This window comes from Solanum pennellii, chromosome 2, assembly GCF_001406875.1.
Source record: "Solanum pennellii chromosome 2, SPENNV200".
Taxonomy (NCBI): domain Eukaryota; kingdom Viridiplantae; phylum Streptophyta; class Magnoliopsida; order Solanales; family Solanaceae; genus Solanum; species Solanum pennellii.
The window spans coordinates 55,861,174-55,882,773 of NC_028638.1; the positions used below are offsets into that span (position 1 = coordinate 55,861,174).

The window sequence follows — 21,600 nt, forward strand, 5'->3', positions numbered from 1 at the left end:
TATGATATACGCGGCAGAAACTGTGGCTCTAATGCAGCACGCAGTAAAAGACAAGATAGCTTAAATAGCTTTTGGCATTTTTTTTGTTTTAGCAACATTTGACATTAATGTGAGTAACTCTTCAGTAATGCAAAGGGGACCTTAACTAATATATGGACTGCACCCTTCTGATTATACGAACCATTCTTGTGAAAGGAAGCATCATGTTGAATTAGACACGCTATATTGGCCGGGTTCAACTACTCCTAATTTTCACTATCAATCCTGGAGTTGTACAGTATTTGTTATATCATCAAACATTAAGTACAAATCAAGTACTCCTTGATCGTACCAGGGTATGTACGCCTTGTTAAGTTGTGACCTATTATTTTATTGAAAAACAATCCTGATAAGTATATACTATATTCATTCAAAAAAGAAAATTAATCTTTTATCGAATTAATATAAAAGTGATTTTCAAATTTGATCATTTTTTTGATTCTGGTAAATTATATCGAATTTATTTTCGATTTAAAGTGAATGGTTGCCTTGTAAACCTATTTTTTCACATATGTATTTGGACTTTTTTTAATGTATTCAGAAACACCAAAATTTAATGAAATACGTAAAATTTCAAAATAAAACATATTTAAACAATTAGCTTCTGAAATTTATATAAGTTATTCCCGTGTTGATTTACATAATATGTTGAATGCACGCAAGCAGACATAAATAGTACGTCTATTTTTTGATTTATTACTCTCAACTTGCCATCCCTTTTGAGCAGACGACCTGTATTCCACTTGATGAGCAGCGCAGTATGGGACAGAAGAGTCGATGGAATGGGGCAATTCATCATTATCCTTCAAAACATATTAACTCTTCACCTGCTAAATCAAAAAGAACATTTTCAGGATTGTATAGTAGCTAACGACAAAAGACGTTTCCACTTTCATATATGCGGCGAACATGCGCTGCGTCAATCAGATAACTTCGACACGTATCCACCCGCATTTTACACTTGTTCCCAATCCCTATATGCATACCTTTTCTAGTAACAATTCACAAATTACAATGATGTTTATCCTCAACTATCTTAAATTGCTGACATGGATATCCAAGGGATTGAATACGATTAGGAAAATGGAATGAAATACTTTACATCTAATTTAATTTCAATAACTAAAGAAAAAATTGTTATATTTGCTCAGGAAATATATCTCATCACTACGTAATGGATTTGGAAATTCTCTGTCCTCTTGTTTAATGTTGCATATGGAATACAAGTTCATTTTAAATTTCCCAACTCCAAAATCAAATCTGTCCAAATTTAGAAAGAAAAGACTCCATGGTGTATGTCACATGGTCTTACTAAATGCGTACTAATTTACAGGTTGTATTATGCGGATGAGATTCTCCAACAATGCATTATCACTATCTTATTATCTGTGAAAAAAAATAGAAAGGATAACAAGTTGTCATATCTGCATTCTGAGCTACATCACGTCGACAAAAATTACTTCATCCTAATAGCTCAATCTTTTCATCCTAAACACCACATACATTGGAAACCTTCCATTCCCGGTCTAAAGATAGAGCAATCAACTTACGCCAAATGGAATTTCTATGCGTTCAATAATGCTCCGTAATCCAGATTCATATGTAGGGTAAAGCAGATTCACTCCCAGTTCCGTTTTAATGCGTTTATTGGAGACTCGCTTCTCTCCCCTTGAACCTCCCTGCGGGATTAGAGACTTTACCTCTTCAGCGGAGTTGTTGAAGACTAAGTGGCCTGGCCATTTCTCCTCAACCAAGTTCCTAGCAAACTTAAATACCTGCTCTCTAGGAGCAGGATCGTCATCAACTACATTGTATATATGCCTGAAATGCCAAACCAGACAATAAATTGATTAAGATGAAACTTACAAGATAATTAAATAGAAAGCTGAAAAGTACCCCCATCAAAATGACCTAAAAGTTATTGCACATAGAAACCCCTGAGCAGAAGCAAATACAGAAGTGTGCTAAAGCTTCTAATCCACTTTTATGCGGACAAGGTATTACCAACTTCAGAGGCATGATTTATTATTATCTTGGAAATAAAGGAAGAAGCATAAATCGTACATTTAAGACAATCTAATTGGATGAACAAAGAGTAGTGTTATTGAAAATGTGTACCCAGGAGATGGCCTCTGTATGCTGGCCTTAAGAGCCTGGCAGATGTCAGCAACGTGAATACGGGAGGTATAATGCCTGGAGAATCTCATCTTCTGACCTTTAGACAGAGGCTCTTGCTTGAGAATAGTGTCAACAGCACTACAATAAAACATTAGTAAAAGTAAGTCAGATTGCAACTAAATCAAAGAGTGCTTCATTAGATTAACTGCTGGATGCAGCATATCCGGAGAAAAACAATTGCAATGTCCAATTAGAGTAAACATGTCCTCATAACAACCTTCTACCAGGACCATATATGCCACCCAATCTAAATATTTGGGCAGAGACCCTTCCATCACAAGCCAGATGTAACCATCCTTCCTCTGCAGCTATCCTTGCTTTAGCCAATTCAGTCGTCGAGCTAGGTGGAAACCTGAAATATGGTAACATATAAATCTAGGATGACTACTTCGAATGCACCAAAGAAATTGAGTGCTTGATTAACATAGACTTACTCTTCATCAACCAATGCACCACCAGAGTCTCCATAAACACCTAATAGTCCAAAAGGGAAACAAATTTCTTAGGATCAGTAGTCAATAACAGACTTTGTGAATACAGTCTGTCCAAAGAAGTAGTTTTACCATGTAGCAATGTGATTAACAATACAAATGCAAAATTTCTTCCTGCAATAGTTAAAAAAGACATACCTGTTGATGACAAGTAACCAAGCCACTGGAGGTTACCATCCTTTAGTCTTTCTTTTAGCAATTCTTTACGCCGAAGCATCTGCAGTACACACAACTATTACTAAATAAGTAAGCTAGCGGAAAGGTAAACTAAAAACTTCTCCTACAGTTTTTCATGATACCATATAGCTCCATTCCATTCCAGATTCTACAGTTACATAGAAAGTTTTATGGCTTCGGTGCATGAGTTTACCTTATTTTTTAGATTCAAAAGTAAACAATCTTCAAATAAATGATATTGCTAACTATTGAGCATAATAGCAAAATGTAGCTAAGAAAAAGAATTCTAACACCTAAAGAAACACAAAAAAGCTAAGATAAACGATAAGAAGAAACAAAATTAACTTCTACTCTTTTTTATCATAGTTCATTTGAATATCGTGACAAAGAAAAAGTCGTTAGGAATGTCTAGTATTAACATCATCAATAAACACGTTCACATGGAAGGTCTCTACAATTAGCACGACCTATGTTTGTCATATTGCTTACTATAACAGCAGCATAATACTGAGTAAATTTACCGGATCACCAACACCCAAAACTGGAGGGATGGAGATAAGAAGATGTGAATGGAATTTCAAGATATCGAGGACTTCCTGTCTGAAAGAGAGCATAAACACTTATCAGAACAGGGGGGAGATAGAAAGAGTGTTTCTTCTATAAAACCGCCTACAAGTATGGAGGTTGAGATATGTGATCCTACATTTACACCCTAAATCAGAAATCAATGAACACATTAGTCTGGATATAAGAAACACAACCTAACTTTGATCTTATTTGGATGAAGTAACTATTACAACAACAGTGTGAGAAAAGAACTGAATCAAAGAGACTTAATTGCTACTTAACAAAGAAATTTATCATTCACTTTATTCATGAAAGTATTGTGTACTGTATATTTTGTTTGAAAAAGGAGTAAACACAAAAGGGAAAACCAACAACAGCTTAGGAGTTCTTGCCATTAAAGTCTTTGCTTCACATATTCTAATTCTCCACCAATTCGAAGTTTACACATTATGCATTTATCATTTGAAGTCACTTGCCTAGTTATATTACACATGGTTTGCCTCTATTCCTTTAGATTTTGAGAATTCAATTATTCTCCAGTTGTTTTCATTATACTATGTCCCTTTACCATATCATTTTCTGGCCATTTTAGCCATTGATTAATGTCCAGTAGCAGTGACGTCATATACAGCAAAATCCTAGTGTGTTATTTTAAGAGGCGACTAGTTGCATCCGAAAGGGTTGATCCATATTCAACTTTAGACAAAATTTGCAGCAACGACGTACTTAATTTGTTATGTTAAAAGAGTTGAGGACGAAGCTTCCAACAACAGTGGAGTTATGTTCTGAGTTCTGACCAAAGAACATTTATATGAATAAGAGAGATGACATGAAAACTCACTGTGGTTCAGTAGCGTCAAATATGTGCGCATGCAACCCCATTTCCTCTAATTTCTTCTTCCGTGCAGTACTGGTACAAGTTCCTGTAACTTCCCTACGCAATAAACAAATGTTAACAGCTTGCTGCTTTTCACAACTTCAACTACTACGAAAAGAGGAAAAGGAGATCAAGGATTAGTCTTATTCACCATCCATTGCTTTTCAAATCTGCAGCCAAGAATTTTCCTACGAAACCCATCCCCAGAATGAACATTCGATTTTTCAAATCCGGGTTTTTAGTGCTGGATTCTTCACCTACACTGCATTTAATATTAGATGAAAACTGTGGCGTTTTAATAAAATATATTCCGGCAGTTTGACCCTGCCGGAGATGAATAACAGCCGGTTGATTTGGCAGCCGGCAAATCTCCATTCCAGATAGCTCTATGCTCTGAAACTTACAGGTATTGGTAAACTTAAACAGAAAGCTCGTAAGCCCGTCCCAAAGCGCTTTGGGCTAATAATATATGGGCCGTATTGGTGACTTGGTGCTAATCGGCCTCAATAGAAAGCCCAAGTATAAAGGCTTCAGTTTTTCTCTTCTTCAAACCACCAACCAAATAGGTTTAACCGTAAAAAAATAATTTTCCTTTCCTTGCTAATTTACGTGACATTATATATTTTTATATTTAATAATAATTTATTTTTATACTTTTCAAAAATTTCCACCCAAGGAACTTGTTCAAAACTTATTTCTAAAGTTGACCAAAAGATTTGAAGGAGTCAAATTAGTAGCACAAGTATCTCCACTTGAATAGTTGATATTCGAGTCAATTTCATTCAGCGGCTTAAAACCTCTCCACAATCCACACGCTTTCTTGCCTACAAATAATTTTCAGGTGGGCCAATTGCTCCATTTTTTCCATTGTAGCCTCTCTAAATTTTCCCTCCTTTTTATTCCTCTTTACGTTGATATTCATTTTTAATTGTAATTTTTATTTTTAAAATTAAATAAAAATAATTTTGATTAATGATTTACGATATATTTTTTATTATACTGATATCTAAATAGTTGTTTTTCTATAGTTTTTGAATATCTAAATTTTTTTATTTAAAATATAAAAATTAATCAAATTAACTTTCAAAAAATTCAACATCATAATTAAAAGTGAATAGAGAAATATAATTTTATTTATTTTGAGACGTTGACTTGAACGTCCACCTTTTATGGATTGACTAACAGAGATCACAATGACAAATGCACAGCCTATGTATATTCGTCTATGGAACAGTACACCTCTAATAGCGATGGGTCTGGTAATAAACACAATATTTAATCTTCAAGGATCAACCACCAAATTATTTTGTGATTAAATATAACTCCTATAATCCTATATGGTTCATCAATTATTCTCTTTCTCATATAATATTCCTACACGCATTTACGTTGACTTTTTCTTTTGAAACATTATTAATGCCGCGTTGGTATTTGATTATTGTCTAAAAAATTAGTAAAATTTGTGCTACGCTTATATAACAACACAACAGTCTCTTGAACTAATCTTTCTTGATTCTAATGAACTGAAAATGAATTATTCTCATCTCATCTTTGTTTTTACCATCATTCTTGCTTATTTCTCTGTTTCAATTCTTGCACAACAGCCTTATTTTGGAAGTGGAACAAATGACTGCAGCAGCCAAGATACCTCCACTTCTGCTTTTGGGTATTTATGCAATGGCGTTAACCGTACTTGCCAATCTTATTTGACCTTCAGATCTCAACCCCCTTTCAATACTGTGTCCTCAATCTCTTCTTTACTGGGTGCTAATCCTTCACAGCTCTCTCAGCTCAATTCAGTTTCTCAAAATGCTACCTTTAACACCAATCAAATGGTTCTTGTTCCTGTCACTTGTTCTTGTTCAGGTCAGTTTTATCAATCAAATGCATCTTATGTTATCAGAAGGGATGATAGTTTCTTGAATATTGCAATGAATACCTTACAAGGATTGTCAACTTGTCAAGCTATCAACGCGGAGAACAGTGAACAAGCTAACAATCTTGTTGTTGGTTCAAGAATTAATGTTCCTCTGCGATGTGCTTGTCCTACGCAAAACCAAACTAATAATGGTACAAATTATCTGCTTACTTATTTGATTGCTTCTGGGGAATTTGTTGCCTTTATTAGTGATAAATTTGGGGTGGATTTTAGGGCAACTCTTGCTGCTAATAGTATACCAGAAGATGCTCCTACTGTCTTTCCAAATACTACTCTATTAGTTCCTTTATTGACCCCACCTTTGAGTTCCCAAGTTGCTGGACCATCTCCACCACCGCCCCCTGCGACAACAACACCATCACCACCTGCTGTCCCTGTATCGGAGAGTAGCTCGAACAAAACTTGGATATATGTTGTCGCTGGTGTTGTTGGAGGACTTGTTGCTTTGTGTATTCTGGGGGTTGTTGTTTTCTTTTTGTTTTTCAGGAAAAAGGAAAAGAAAGCTGATCCACAGTTTGTTTCTGAAAGCTTTGAAGCTGTTGAGAAACCGTCGAATAAGAAAGTTGAAGAAGAATCAGAGGAGTTTTTGGAAAGTTTATCCAGCATAGCTCAATCTGTTAAGGTTTACAAGTTTGAAGAGGTTAAAGCAGCCACAGAAAATTTCAGTCCTACATGTTTGATTAAGGGATCTGTTTATCGGGGCACGATAAATGGGGATTTTGCTGCTATAAAGAAAATGAGTGGTGATGTATCAAAGGAAATTAATTTGTTGAGCAAAATCAATCATTTTAATCTTATTAGTCTATCGGGAATTTGTTTTCATGATGGTCACTGGTATCTTGTATATGAATATGCTGCCAATGGACCATTAAGTGATTGGATATGTCACCATAATGGTGATCAGAAGTCACTAAGTTGGGCACAAAGAGTACAGATTTCTTTTGATGTGGCTACAGGACTTAACTATCTCCATAGCTACACATCCCCACCTCATGTTCACAAGGATTTAAACGGTGATAATATACTTCTTGATGGTGATTTAAGAGCCAAGATTGCTAACTTTGGTCTAGCAAGGTCAGCAGATGGACAAGAAGGTGAGTTTGCATTGACAAGGCACATAGTTGGGACCCAAGGCTACATGGCACCTGAGTATTTGGAGAATGGGCTAGTCTCACCGAAGCTGGATGTCTATGCATTGGGAGTTCTGTTGCTGGAGATTCTCACCGGGAAAGAAGTTTCCGCTTTATATGAAGGTTCAAACACAAACTTGGCTGAGTTGTTGATCCCGGTGCTTAATGATGATAATGCAAAGGAGAATTTGAGCAACTTCATCGACCCTTCTCTGCAAGGGAAGTACCCTGCGGAACTTGCTTTTGCCATGGTCAGATTGATCGATAACTGCCTAATGAAAGATCCTTCACATCGCCCTAATACGGATGAGATTGTGCAATCTGTTTCAAGAATTATGACAGCCACACACTCATGGGAAACGTCATTTAGCACTTCAGTGTCACCACATAGATTGCCCTAGATCAATGATTGTAAGGTTTTCTTTTTTGTTTATTTTGTTTTTGTTTTTTCCTCCTTCCACATCTAGCATGATTTGTTATGTGCATATTGTTATTACCTTGTTTATGAATTTGGAAGAGCTATTGCACCATTTATCCTACAAAAAATCAGTTTAACATTTCAGTCAAGCCACCTTGTGCTCTCTTACTTATGTTCTTTCTTGCTCTGAGTTATGCATGTAGTCCTCCTCATGTTCCAGATACGTTACAAGCGCAAATAGGTCCTGGATTTAACCTAGAAAAACAAAGTTACTTCATACATAACAAAGATCCTGATAACTGGTTTGAAACAACAGAACTAAATCTACCTTGAATCATAGATCAAAGAAGCAACTTGCTGGCTATACCTTATAGTGACAATGGATCACTGGGCCTGTCTTTTGTTTATGCATCTCGTATTGTTGGTTGGTATACAACTTGTGAACACAACAGGTCAAGCTTGTTTATAAAGCTATGTTGTATCTGTAGAATCAGCTGAACGTAAATTGAGTATAAAGAAAAGCTAACTGATTGAAGGAATATACCTTTATGTTCCCACTGATGCCACAATTATGAGCTAGTCTAGCCGTCTGAAAACTAATTATTAATAAAACCGTCTTTGAGTTCTAGAATTTGCTGGTCAAGAACAATAAAGTATTAGAAGGCTTTTGCATATGATGATGATGGCATAGGTATGTGATCAACAAGAAGATGAAAGTGGAAACATTGACTTGTAGCATTCAAATGCAATGATTGAATACATATCTTGGGCAAAATGAAGGCAGGGCCGGCTGGTTTATTTGCTTAATTTAATGTGACTTGACTTTGTTCAAAAAGGACAACAGGCTAGTGGTTGTTATTATTATTATTATTATTTTTTATTTATTTATGGCCCCTGAATAGAAAGCGAATACCTGTGCAATAACGTGATTAATGTATATTCGAGCTTCTTGTAATCAAATGATTTATGACAGGTATAATACCAGTGGTATATTAATTTGTGATCATTTTGGACTAAGATCCGGTTGAGTCAGCAGCAATATGGACAATGAGGATTCAAATAGCTGATCCAACTTGCATAGAATTGAGCATAGTAGGAGTTGTTGCTCTTTATATCAAGTTGTGATCAAGTTTAGAGTCTGCTGTCTTAGCTTTAGCAAAATAATTCTTTTTGGCGCGTCTAGTGATCTTACTTTTCCCGATAAAATATTTATTCCTCGATTTATTATGATGGACGGCACCTTTATAAGCAGTTGCATCTTAGTTTCTTGCAAGACTGTATAAAACAGAAATTACACGCTAGACCAGCTCAATCAAGCAAGGTCAACAGTTGATGATACAGTACATACCGTCTTAGAGAATGATATGAATAGACATTTTGAAACTTCCCGTTTGTGCTAATTGTTTAATAGTTAAATGTGGAAAGCCCAAATGGTTGTTAGATGAAAATGTCGTTTAACTAGATTATTGTTTCATTTCGTAAGTGGTCTGCATCAATGTGGTGGCTTCATATTGTCAATGACATATGATGTTTGACTTTACATTGAAGAATATTTTATGTTTTCACTTGAATTACACTGGCCATAAGGGCATGTACCTCAACTTTCTCAGCTGCCATTGGGTGACTCTGAGACAATAGCATACCATGGGTGATTTTCCACTTATCTTTTTCATAAGTTCCATCATTTTAGCTTTAAAGGTCTATGCCCAACAAAATTATTCAGGCAATACTGTCATGAGTTGTGAAGGAACCAATGAAACAGGAACTACGGCTTCTTTTCTCTTTTCTTGCAATGGTGAAAAGTTCTCCTGTCGATCATTCGTGATTTTTAGATCAGATTCTCCTTATAATACTGTTTCTTCCATCTCAAAACTCCTATCTTCGAACCCTGATGAGATTGTCCACATCAACAATATTTCAAGGTTTAAAATATTGGATCAGAACCAAGAAGTTATAGTTCCAGTAAATTGTTCATGTTCAGGTCTGTACTATCAGGCTGACACCTCTTATGTTATACCAAGCAAATATGATACCTATTTTCGCATCGCAACCAGCACGTATCAGGGGTTATCTACTTGCAGTGCTCTTATGCATGAAAATGTCTACAATGCACTGGATCTGTTTCCAGGTCTAAATTTGCGGGTACCACTCAGATGTGCCTGTCCTACAAGGGATCAGTCAAGAAATGGTGTGAAATATTTGGTGACTCATTTGGTTACATGGGGAGACAACGTTTCTAGCATTAGCGCGCAGTTCAGTGTCAGTAGTCAAAGTACAGCATATGCAAATGGATTATCTGAAAATTCAGTTCTTTATCCTTTCACAACAATACTGATTCCTCTGCCAAAAGAACCATCAAGCTCCCAAACAAGGACTATTAAGAGAACACACACTGAAATCTTTTACCCTTCTAGACACAAAATATCATACCGCAGTCTTTTCATTGGGGTAGGAACTGGTGTATCCCTTGCAGTCCTCTGTTTTATCTTGTTCATTGTCTTAAAACATAAAAAGGAAAGCGTAAGAGGTGAAATACTTGGGAACAGAAGACAAGGGAAACAAAAAAGGAATTTGCCAGAACATGTCCTGGAAAGTATAGTTGGTGAAGGTCAAATGATCAAAGTTTATGAATTTGAAGAACTGGTGGCTGCAACTGAAAACTTCAGCTCGCGAAAAAAATTTGGTCATTGTGTTTATAAAGGGGTCCTTCGAGGAAAACTGATGGCCATCAAGGAGATGAGCACAGACATATCAAAGGAGGTTAAATTTCTTGCAAAGATCAACCATTTCAATTTAATTAGCCTCGCTGGTTTCTGTAAGCATCATCAACTATCCTATCTTGTTTTCGAGTTCATGGAAAATGGATCTTTAAAAGAATGGCTTTTCAAGGATGATAACCCCGAGGCTCAGAGCTGGAACTGCAGAATTCGTATTGCCTTAGATATCGCTGATGGTCTAGATTATATTCATAACTTCACAGCTCCAGCTTATGTGCACAATAACATAAGCAGTAACAGTATCTTACTTAACAGACATCTAAGGGCCAAGATTTCAAATTTTAGCCTGGCGCGGTCAGCTAACAATGAAGGAATGATAACTTCATCTATGAAATTCATCGAGGGAAACAATGGTTACATGGCACCAGAGTACATTGAAACTGGTCAGGTTACTCCCAAGATAGATATCTATGCATTTGGAATCGTTTTGTTGGAGATAATAACAGGAAAAGGGGCTGTTTTTGAGCAGGATGGAAAAGAAGTACTCCTGTCAGAGACGGTGCTTGAAAGTATGGATGAAGAATCTAAAATTCAAGAACTCACAGATCCAAGGCTACAAGTTAAGCACCCTCTTGGTTACATAATTCAACAGACTGATCTCGTTCTTCGATTGGTGAGATTATGTGCAGCATGCTTGACGATGGAACCTGAAAGAAGACCAAGTGCAAATGAAGTAATATCTACCTTACTCAAAATCCAGTCTGATGTACAAAACTAGAGAACTTGTGTACAAATGAATAAGTGCTTATATGTTATGTTCAGAGAGGTCCCAACAGTGAACTTTTGTTTCTTAAATGTAAAGTTAAAGACTTGGGTGTGGCCTCTATACTGTTCATCTAGTCCCAATTTCCTTCCTTTTCTCTTTTCTTAGTTTTCACCCAATGGGCTATATATTAATTCTTCATGGATGCCATCAACTGTTTCAGCTGCAAGAAAAATGCAGAGAATAACCAGACACAAGGACTGCAATATGCATTAAATTGTGGAGAGAGCTCATCGTTCCAATTGCATCTTTTATGTAACTATAGCTTTGCTTGTATGATTATCTATTGTCGTATATGAATCCTCTCTATCCTCTTAGCTCAACCTAATGAATTTAGTGATTCATTATAGTTTAACTATTTTTACTATGACCCGCCATCCTAATGCAATCCTCCTCTTTTCTTGTAACTTGGAACAAAGTCTGTAGAACTAGCACAGTTGAAGTAAGCTGAAGAAGAAACTCAACCAAAAATGTTTCTGAATAAGATGAAAAATAAGCGAATACCACCATATAATTACAGGGTCTGGCAAACACAATATAACTCCATATAATTGCAGGAGCATGCAAATAAGATATAATTGGTGCTGCTCCATACATTAAATGGAGTCAATTAGGCCTACATGATCTATCTTCCTCTTCTCCACGATAAAAATGATACTTGTGCATCAATATGTTTGGATTTCCTTTATATGAATAAGTATACAAGTTGAAGCAGACACAAGTGTATTAAACGTATCTGCATCTTATTGCTGCATTTACTCTTTATCTTTTAATTATTCTGTAATGATTATAATTGTATGTGCTATGTGGTCCTACAAAACTAGTATAGAAGGTTTGTTTACAGCATCCGCGTGGAAGTGGAAACACTCGGAATGACTGAAAATTTTAACACGGGTAGGTTCCTGTAAGCCGGATGTGATCAAGTGTCGTCTTAAGGCCATACTTGAGCACTGCCTTGTTACCTTCTCTGAATCCATCCCCATAAGCTGCTGATGTATCTGATTCAATTTGGTGCTTAAAAAAATCACCCAGTTTCTTCTCAAAGTCGGAGCGTTTCCCTTTCTTTGATGAAGTAGATGGTGATGAAGATGATGATGAGGATGCAGAGGTAGATGCAGAAGTTGAAGTACTGCCAGAACCAGCTATAATTTCTGAGTCCAACCACATGTGAGCTAAAACTTGGCAGATACCTTCTTCCACTTCTGGACTTAAACTCGGATAACCTAATAAACATTTAAATGGAGAACTTATCTTTAGAATCTTAACATATAAAAGGATATCACATTCAAGTGTTATCAAAATAAAACATCCACCTTTAAGCCGTAACCATGCATGCATCATTTCATGAGCCAGAATTGAACCAGTCAATAACCTGAAAAAGTCACGAGTAAATTTGTCTTCAGATAGAGTGAAATAAGAATATCTTATGAGGTATGATTTTTAGACCATGCTATTAAGCATGAAAGAAGTGTGACATTTATTACCTAGGAAGACCATACAAGATTAGAATAGCTGTCACTTCACAGTGTCGAATTAACCTGTAAGGCTCTGTAAACATATCTAAAATCCGATAACCACCTATCCGTGGTCTCCTTGAAATCTGAAATATTTGTTTGAATCAAGACATATTTCATTTTGAACAGTATATGGACATTAAGAAGAGTGCAGAAAAAGGGAAGACTCATACACTGCTAATGGTCTGTTCCTCGGACAGGCAGAGTCCTCGAGTCTCAGGCATGTGATGATGACCCTATCAAGACGATAAAAATGGAAGTTGGATGTTAGGTAACAGCTTTCTCAGACTGTAATTGTATAGCGTCTTTAGAAATGGATAATTCTGAACAGAACTCTTACGTTCTTTTCTCCTTCCATTGCTTCATTTAATGCTTGTCTTTCAACTAGAAGCAAAGGAATTTGCTGCTCTACTTTCATATTTAAACCTTCATAAAATTCTTGTATCTCAAGATAAAGGGGTTGACATTCATGAGTGTCCATTATTGAAGAGTCCAAGCACTCTAGACACAGCTTCCTACCATCTTCAAGTATCAGATATCTGGCATCTACGGGCTACAAAAACAAGAAATCTTAACAGTACTCAACAAGAACAAGAGAAAAAAAAAAGAACGTCTCAGGTTTTAACATATATTCAGGTTTTATAGTATTCCTATTTGTTCTGCTAATCTTTAAAGACATATATGCACTTTAAAGAAATGTTACAATAGTTAGTGGCAGCAGCTAACCTCCATTCTCTCACAACTGCAACAACGAGGCGTCCCATCAGTTTCATGTGATGGGCAATACTTCTGAAGCCAGAAAGGATGAGCCCTATATTCAATTAGACCAGCCGGATTTGTTGGAATCTAAGCACATAGAAGTCGAGGCGAAATACAAAAAATATGGTTAGTCATATTTTACCAGAATGAAGCTGTTGGATGTAGTAAAGCTCATGGTGCAATACCACAAACAAGAATGAATGCAACACTTACAAAGCTCTTGCATACATCACATTTTGGGTGATGCTGTTCCTTGTAGCATGATTTATGGTATGGACGGTTATCTGACATTGAAAACTGTAAAAGACAAGAAATGAATTGCTTTAATATTCAACAAGTCAAGATAGTAACTGAAAGAACCATGGATAAAAACTTATTCGAGTAAAATTTGACTACATTTAGACCTCATAGTCGGAAATTGGTTGATTGCAACCATGGCAACGGAAACATTCTGGATGCCAAACAGCTCCCATGCAACTTAAATATCTTCCATGTCCAATTTCAGCATTGCAACCGGCACAGACCCTACAATCAGACACATCAGTACAAGGATATGTTAACAAGGACATGATGAGAGAATAAAATTACAACTCAATTAAGAGAGAAAATAGTTAAAAGTACTTTTATTCCAAAAGAATAGAAGAGGTGTTACCTATACCCATACGGAAACGAGTATGAGAGTGAGGGAAAGGGACTTCCATAATCATATCGAGGTGGTGGTGGTGGTGGAGAAGACTCCACATTCAAACTTTCCTGAAGGGCCTTGGCGAGAGCCTCGTCTTCCTCCAAATGGGGTTCACTCTCTATTAGTAGCAGCAGAAGATTAAGATACACATTGATTTGCAATTAAGCACCAATATACTAGAGCTACATAAAACATTACAAACTAACCTAGATACTATAACCCCTAAATCCACAATTATCCTGACAAAAGAAGCAACAGTAAATAGGTCCTATTACATCAGACCATGCTTGACAAAAACATCATTTTTCTGATTGATTCTGCATTTATAACCACACAAATTCTCAAAAAAAAAGAAAAAACTTAGGACAAGAGTTGCAGATTTATGCAAACACAACAATATCAATAAGATGAATGTTTGCCAAATACTTCAGATATACCATACAATTCTATAATGAAGTCACTGAAAAACTTGTCGAGTGGAGAAAGACAGAAAGTTTTGTCATTGTTTACCTTATTATTTATTCATCAGATGATTTAGACTAGAAATCAATCTTTACAAATGGATGATATTCATATTAAATCCTAATAATGTTACTTACCAATTACTTTTTTCCCTTTCTGATCCTCTTCTGCTAGAGAAAGTGCAATGGCACGATCAATTTCTTCTTTATCAAAATCTGACAATTCATCCTACACTCGGTCCGTATTATCATATTCAGTTAGCAAGGGATAGACTTAACTAAAAGCTAGAACTCTGTGACCATTTTCTCAGCAACATAGCCTGGGAAAATGCTCAATTTGTAATGCACTTATCAAATGTTAGAAAAGACAGAACAACTTAAAGCAATTAGCAATAGAATCACTGATTACCACTGATGTAGTTGGTCCGTCCCAAGTAGTACTGTCCTTATACCCTCCATGATATTGTTCTCCTTCATGCCCCGAATGATATTGCCCTCCATCGTAACCCCCATGATATTGCGCACCCTCATACCCACCATGGTATTGTCCACCAGAGATCCTGTGTGTGGAACCTCCAAATATCTTTTCTAACCAACCCATAACACAATTTCCTGTCCCTGGTGTACAACAACTACGCCTCAATCCCAAACAAGTTGAAGTTGGCTATATGAATCCGAAACTGGTAAGCAATAAACACCTGCAAAGCCAAATAAGGATATTTATTAGGAACTGCTTGTGAACTGGATCATCTGTATCTGCTAGCAATCTCGAATTGATCCTATAAGTAACAAAACTAACATGAACTATCGGCAGAGTTGAAACTGCTCATCTACAAATTAATGATCAAGAAAATCACAAAAAAGATAAGGTAGCATCTGAATACTAAAGTAAATTCAACATGACTACTAACAGAACCGATAATCAGCTGAGGGAAAACGACAATCTTCTCGAAAATTGTAATATCAGCATAATATATTGGTCATCATAAACAAGTTGCCCTCATCAGTACAAAATAATGACCACCCACCAACCGTCAGAAAGACAACCGACTGTTGATTTGAGGTCTAATTACGAGACCAGAGAAAAACATTTGAATTACTATGATCCAAGTTAAAAGAAACAGGGAAAAAGTGGTTATATTTGGAGTCTCACTTCCAAATGAATCAGTACAAAGCATCAAAACTTCAGTTTGAAGGTAGGTCATGTCCCAAGAACCGGAGATGACACTAAAGATACCCATATCCCCACCATCATCATTCCATACAAGAATAACAACTTGGCAAAATTACAAAACAGAGGTTCAGAGGAACATTCCAGTGGAAGTGTGAATAAGATTTAAAAAAGTAAGCCAGAAAAAGGAGAAACCAAATGAAAGGAATTTAATTCCACCCAAAACATAAGTCCAACTTTTATTTTTTTTAAAAAAAAGAAAAAAACTTTGTCAAAGAAGAGATTATGAGAAAAGTTTAAATATTTCAAAATTGGAAAAAGTTTTGTGCTTTTGTTGAAAGGTGGGACCTTTGTACCATTGATTTGGTATCATCAGTCCACAATATGTCAAAACCCCATTAACTTAACTGCTAAACTTTTTCAAGAAAATGCGTCAGCAGAGAAAGAGAAGACCATTTATGTTGTCACTATTGAATCTTTTGGCCTTTTTCTCCAAGTGGGAACTCTACATTGAACTTGATTAATAAGCCTTGCAATTTAATTACTCAGCTGTGTTTTTCTGGTAAAAAAATGAAGAGGAAATGAAATTACTTGATCGAGAGTGAAGTATTTTGAGTGGGAGTTTAAGGATGTGTGGCAGGTGGGAAGTACAAATCAGAGCTGAGGAAACTGACAAGTGGCCAAATAATAATCCTATCTATCTTTGCTTAAACTTCTGACACCAAGTGACTGTCTACTTTGTATTCTCCTATAAAAATCAATCTGCCTTTCCCAAACTTTTACTTTACAAAAAATACATTTCACCTGCTCTGTTTTCGCTTTAAAAAGGTTTAGGTGTTTGGCCGGAAATAAGTTATTTCAAGATAAGTTATCGTAAGGTTAGTTATTCTCGTATAACTTATTTTATTATATTATAATATAAATGATGAGATAAATTATTTCAAATAAGATAATTAAACAAAATTAAAAAAATTATTTTATTACTATTATTTTTAGTCTCACGCACCAAACAATCCTGACAGTTACTTACTGACACTTGATTACTTCTCCATGTTGCACGTAATAATAACCGAACCAAGTTTACCTACACTTGAATTATTTTGGTAAATTTTATAAGCTTTCAATGTATTACCAATTTTTTTTGAGTTATACCTCTATAGTGAGATATCTTAAACCTTTGATTTTTATCCTATTTATAATTTTCGAGGGAAGGAAATTCAATTAAGCCACTTATTTATGGTTTAGATAAAAATCCATTCAACTTTAAAAAAAAGGAACCAAATTGATCAAATAACTTATTTTTATTTGGGCTTGATTTAATTTGATTTTAGATATTTAAAAAAATTAATAGTATTTGGTTTGATTAATGATTTTTTTCGAAAAATCGAATTAAACTGACAAATTACATCCATATATGCATATATAATATATTATTTTATAGACAATTTTAAAGATCTCATAAACATTTATTTATAAATTATTACTGAAAGAAAAAAGTCACCATGAGAATATTTATCTTATTATTTTCATGTATAAGGATATCTATGATAATTCTTTGTAGGATTGAAAAAGTCAATGTTGGAAATTCTCTAGTGTTAGTAATTTAAACTATTTTTAGTTTTCAATGGACTATTGTCACTTCTTTCACGTTTTGCATAAATTGTTTATTTTAGTTTAATAACCGAACCAAATCAAACCAATAAATGTATATTATATATTATTTGCTTTTGATAATTTTAGCACCAATTAAATTGATTTGATTCTAACCAATAACTGATCTAAATCGATGCATAACCCTTTTTTTCTACTATTCCTATTTAGTAACTTAATCGGTAAAACGGAGATTTTTTTAATAAAAAAATCACTTTTTCGATTGAAATTTGAATTTTGCTATTCCTATTTTATAGACAATTTTAAAGATCTCATAGACATTTATTTATAAATTACTACTGAAAGAAAAAAGTCACCATGAGAATATTTATCTTATTATTTTCATGTATAAGGGTATCTATGACAATTCTTTGTAGGATTGAAAAAGACAACGTCGGAAATTCTCTAGTGTTAGTAATTTTAACTATTTTTAGTTTTCAATGGAATATTGTCATTTCTTTCACGTTTTGAATAAATTGTTTATTTTAATTTAATAACCGAACCAAATCAAACCAATAAATGTATATTATATATGATTTGCTTTTGATAATTTTAGAATCAATTAAATTAATTTGATTTTAACCAATAACTGATCTAAATCGATGCATAACCTTTTTTTTCTACTATTCCTATTTAGTAACTTAATCGGTAAAACGGAGATTTTTTTAATAAAAAATCACTTTTTCGATTAAAATTTGAATTTCGCTCCCTAGTAATTTTGACCTATTCTGTTGATCAGAAGGTTATAATATAATTAAAAATGTTAAGGTTCAGGTTCGACTTGTATTTCTTTTATGGATTATATTAATAATGTTAAAAGTTTTTGGAAAATTATGGGTGTGTTTATGCTATTAGACAAACAATTTTACTCTTCAGTGATCCCAAGTAAGATCTAACTCTCTCAATAATTGAGTGGATAAATATGTTACAGGAAATTTTTGAAGTCCAAAAGTGAGAAATAATCGTGTTATTCTTGAAAATAAAAAAACTCAAGTTACTCTTTCCCTTTTCCTGACTTTTAGTTAAATATGAACACTGTAATTACTATTTAAAATATGATTTTGAGTTCTAGTTAAATATGGACATCATAATTCTAATTAAATATGGAAACTTTGAATTAATTAGTTAGGTTTTTTATTATAATAGAAATAATTTCAAATAATTAGTTTGAATTAGTCATATCCTAACAAATTAAAAATCATTCCATTAGTAATTCATAATTGCACTCCTCCAATTATATTTCAAAATTCCCCATTAGACAATAAAACTCCGTGTTAAAATTACATATGCTAATCAATAAATAAAAACTTATTCACTTTAAAATGCTTCACCGTGGTTGTCTTTGATTTTATTTTAACATTTGATTCATAAAATAAGACATTTCAAGATCAAATTTGAAATTAAATTCAAATTTATAGTGCTTTATTGAGTTAAGGAAAAATTAATATAATGGCAAATTAATAAATCAAATTAAATGTCGTAATCAGACTTTAATTTAATTGTGCCCTGTAGCAAACTGTTTGTCAGTCATCTCTCTCTCAAACTCTCGCTCGCCACTCTCCATCTCTTGCTCGCTCCCTCTCACTTTTATACAAAACACAAGTGTATAGCATTCTTGTTTGTATAAAGCGAGAAAAAATTGTATGTATACATATATTTTTGTTCCTCTCTCTCTCCTCTCCCAGATCTCGCTCGCCACTCTCCCAGATCTCGATCGCCACCCTCGTCTCTATCGCTTATACAAACAGAAACAAAACATATAAACTGTGTTTTTGTTTGTATATAGCGAGAAAAAATTGTATATACACATGCAAATATATATATTTTCGTCCAATACATTTATAATTATACAGTACAAATATTTTCCTCCTCGATTTTCTTGTCTTTCTCTCTTTCTCGTTTTATACATACACAAATTATACAATTGATTTGTATATATTTGCTTTCTTTTGCATATGTATAACGAAATATACAATTGGTTTCTTTGTATACGTATAGCAAATTATACATATTTATGTTTGTTATGGAGCACAACCATGCAAACTTTGTTATAGCATACAAATATAAATTTTGTGCTTGCTATATGTGAAAGTTGCTCTTCAGTTAAAGGTATTCAAAATTAATTACAAAATATTTCACCTTATTCTATCACCTTAAAAAATTAGTTTAACAACTATAATTTTAAGATAACGTATTCAGCTAATCAAACTATCATTTTATTTATCGATAGCCATGTAGGGAACTGACTTATGTTTGTGTGATGTCAAAACATTTGTTGGTTCTGTTACTCTGCCTTACAATACTCCTATTTACTATTTTCGGAAAAGAGTACTCTGTATTCCTCTTACTTTCATTTATGGATTTTTTGAGTTATCGGAAAATGAAATTTTATTTAAGGAAATATTTTGCTAATTGTATTAAACTTCATTTATTTGTTTTGTTGGGAGTTGGGGATAAAAGCAATGTTTCAGCTTAAATTATGACTAATAACCCATAAATAACGTCAAGTAGTACTCAGTCCCATTTTGATAGATTTGCTGCTTCTAGTTTGCCACCAACAATATCAAGGAGTCCGGAGCCTAAAGGGTAAAAAATGTTAACAAAAATTTCAAAACGATATATGAAATTCTTTTTTAACCAAAAGAACAAAATCGCTGGAAAAAGCAAAATCGCTGCTATAGAAGCGATTTGTTAAATTTAATTTTTTTTTAAAAAAAATAATTAAAAACAAAATCGCTCCCTTGGGAGCGATTTTCAAAATAAAAATCTTTTTTTAATATTCTTTTTATATGCCGCTGCTGAGGCAGCGACTTATGTTTAATTTTTTTTTAATTAATATTTTTTGCTTTTTTTTTTTATAAAAAAGTTTAAATCAATTTTTTTATTTTTTTAAATCAAATAGCTGCCAAAGCAGTGATTTTTAATTAAATTTTTTTTTTTTAAAAAAAAATTAAATCGCTGTCAAGGCAGGGATTTTAAATCATAATTTTTTTTTGTGATTTAATTTTTAAAAATAAATAAAAATTTTAATTAAAAATCACTGCCTTGGCAGCGATTTAGTTTTAAAAAAATAATTTTTTTTATTTAAACTTTTTCAAAATAAAAGAAGCAAAAAATAAAAAAATAATAATAATTTAAAGTTATGTCGCTGCGACTTACTTAAAAAAGTTATAAAAAAAAATTTAAATTGAAAATCGCTCCTTTGGGAGCGATTTTATTTTAATTTTTTTTTTAAAAAAAATCAAATTTAACAAAATCGCTGCTATAGCAGTGATTTTGCTTTTTTCGGGTGAAAAATGTTAACATTTTTCACCTTTTTAGGTTCCAGACTCAGGAGCCTAAAGGGTGAAAAATGTTAACAAAAATTTCAAAACGATGTAAGAAATTTTTTTAACCAAAACGGCAAAATCGCTCATGAAATAGTCCACCGAAAAAAGCAAAATCATTGCTATAGCAGCGATTTTATTAAATTTGATTTTTTTTAAAAAAAAATTAAAACAAAAACGCTCCCAAAGGAGCGATTTTCAATTTAAATTTTTTTTATAACTTCTCTAAGTAAGTCGTTGCTTATGCAGCGACATAACCTTAAATTATTATTATTTTTTATTTGTTGCTTCTTTTATTTTAAAAAAGTTTAAGTAAAAAAAAATATTTTTTTAAAATTAATTAAATTTTGTATTTATTTTTAAAAATTAAATCACTAAAAAAAATTTGATTTAAAATAGCTGCCTTGGCAGCGATTTAATTTTTTTTAAAAAATAAAAAATTTTAATTAAAAATCACTGCCTTGCCTTGACAGCTATTTGATTTTAAAAAAATAAAAAAAATTGATTTAAATTTTTTTGTAAAAAAAAAAAAAGAAGCAAAAAATATTAATTAAAACAAATTAAACATAAGTCGCTGCCTCAGCAGCGACATATAAAAAAGATATTAAAAAAAGATTTTTATTTTGAAAATCGCTCCCGAGGGAGCGATTTTGTTTTAAAAAATTGTTTTTTTTATAA

General features: G+C 33.6%; 4 protein-coding genes across 8 annotated transcripts; 2 read left to right on the top strand and 2 right to left on the bottom strand.

Moving 5' to 3' along the window:
• Positions 1-641: 641 nt before the first annotated feature.
• On the bottom strand, positions 642-4,926 carry LOC107009456 (protein YeeZ). 4 transcript variants are annotated; one of them, XM_027914363.1, is made up of 9 exons: positions 4,481-4,926; positions 4,294-4,386; positions 3,407-3,485; positions 2,847-2,925; positions 2,652-2,691; positions 2,435-2,569; positions 2,158-2,295; positions 1,590-1,860; positions 642-866 (listed from the first exon to the last, which is right to left on the bottom strand). In XM_027914363.1, exons 1-9 carry the CDS (start codon positions 4,702-4,704, stop codon positions 855-857), a joined length of 1,071 nt encoding a protein of 356 aa, XP_027770164.1. In that variant the 5' UTR covers positions 4,705-4,926; the 3' UTR covers positions 642-854. The 4 variants fall into 4 exon arrangements, with proteins under 4 accessions (XP_027770164.1, XP_027770163.1, XP_015064280.1 ...); XM_027914362.1 differs by having other exon boundaries at positions 642-869; XM_015208794.2 differs by having other exon boundaries at positions 1,740-1,860; positions 4,481-4,925.
• Positions 4,927-5,662: 736 nt separating this feature from the next.
• Positions 5,663-9,064, top strand: LOC107008847 (lysM domain receptor-like kinase 4). Of its 2 annotated transcripts, none has more exons than XM_015208042.2 (2): positions 5,663-7,809; positions 8,790-9,064. In XM_015208042.2, exon 1 carries the CDS (start codon positions 5,859-5,861, stop codon positions 7,797-7,799), a length of 1,941 nt encoding a protein of 646 aa, XP_015063528.1. In that variant the 5' UTR covers positions 5,663-5,858; the 3' UTR covers positions 7,800-7,809; positions 8,790-9,064. The 2 variants fall into 2 exon arrangements, with proteins under 2 accessions (XP_015063528.1, XP_015063527.1); XM_015208041.2 differs by lacking the exon at positions 8,790-9,064 and adding an exon at positions 8,446-8,779.
• A 135-nt stretch (positions 9,065-9,199) lies between these two features.
• LOC107010761 (protein LYK5-like) lies at positions 9,200-11,501 on the top strand. The gene has a single exon (XM_015210044.2). The coding sequence runs from the start codon at positions 9,461-9,463 to the stop codon at positions 11,309-11,311; it is 1,851 nt and encodes a 616-aa protein (XP_015065530.1). The 5' UTR covers positions 9,200-9,460; the 3' UTR covers positions 11,312-11,501.
• A 577-nt stretch (positions 11,502-12,078) lies between these two features.
• LOC107012053 (protein DA1-related 1-like) lies at positions 12,079-16,235 on the bottom strand. The gene is made up of 12 exons (XM_015211781.2): positions 15,929-16,235; positions 15,185-15,473; positions 14,914-15,004; positions 14,282-14,432; positions 14,034-14,154; positions 13,843-13,926; positions 13,597-13,716; positions 13,211-13,423; positions 13,044-13,106; positions 12,841-12,956; positions 12,670-12,728; positions 12,079-12,579 (listed from the first exon to the last, which is right to left on the bottom strand). Exons 2-12 carry the CDS (start codon positions 15,374-15,376, stop codon positions 12,242-12,244), a joined length of 1,548 nt encoding a protein of 515 aa, XP_015067267.1. The 5' UTR covers positions 15,377-15,473; positions 15,929-16,235; the 3' UTR covers positions 12,079-12,241.
• Between the last annotated feature and the right edge of the window lie 5,365 nt (positions 16,236-21,600).

Coding starts and splice junctions, on each gene's coding strand:
- LOC107008847 (XM_015208042.2), top strand. CDS start 5,859: ATGAATTATTCTCATCTCATCTTTGTTTTTACCATCATTCTTGCTTAT.
- LOC107009456 (XM_027914362.1), bottom strand. CDS start 4,704: ATGGAGATTTGCCGGCTGCCAAATCAACCGGCTGTTATTCATCTCCGG. Junction 2,926..3,406: donor TTTTGGGTGTTGGTGATCCG/GTAAATTTACTC, acceptor TGTGTACTGCAG/ATGCTTCGGCGTAAAGAATT. Junction 2,296..2,434: donor ATATATGGTCCTGGTAGAAG/GTTGTTATGAGG, acceptor GTTTTATTGTAG/TGCTGTTGACACTATTCTCA.
- LOC107012053 (XM_015211781.2), bottom strand. CDS start 15,376: ATGGGTTGGTTAGAAAAGATATTTGGAGGTTCCACACACAGGATCTCT. Junction 14,155..14,281: donor TCGTTTCCGTATGGGTATAG/GTAACACCTCTT, acceptor GTCTGATTGTAG/GGTCTGTGCCGGTTGCAATG. Junction 12,957..13,043: donor AGGAACAGACCATTAGCAGT/GTATGAGTCTTC, acceptor CAAATATTTCAG/ATTTCAAGGAGACCACGGAT.
- LOC107010761 (XM_015210044.2), top strand. CDS start 9,461: ATGGGTGATTTTCCACTTATCTTTTTCATAAGTTCCATCATTTTAGCT.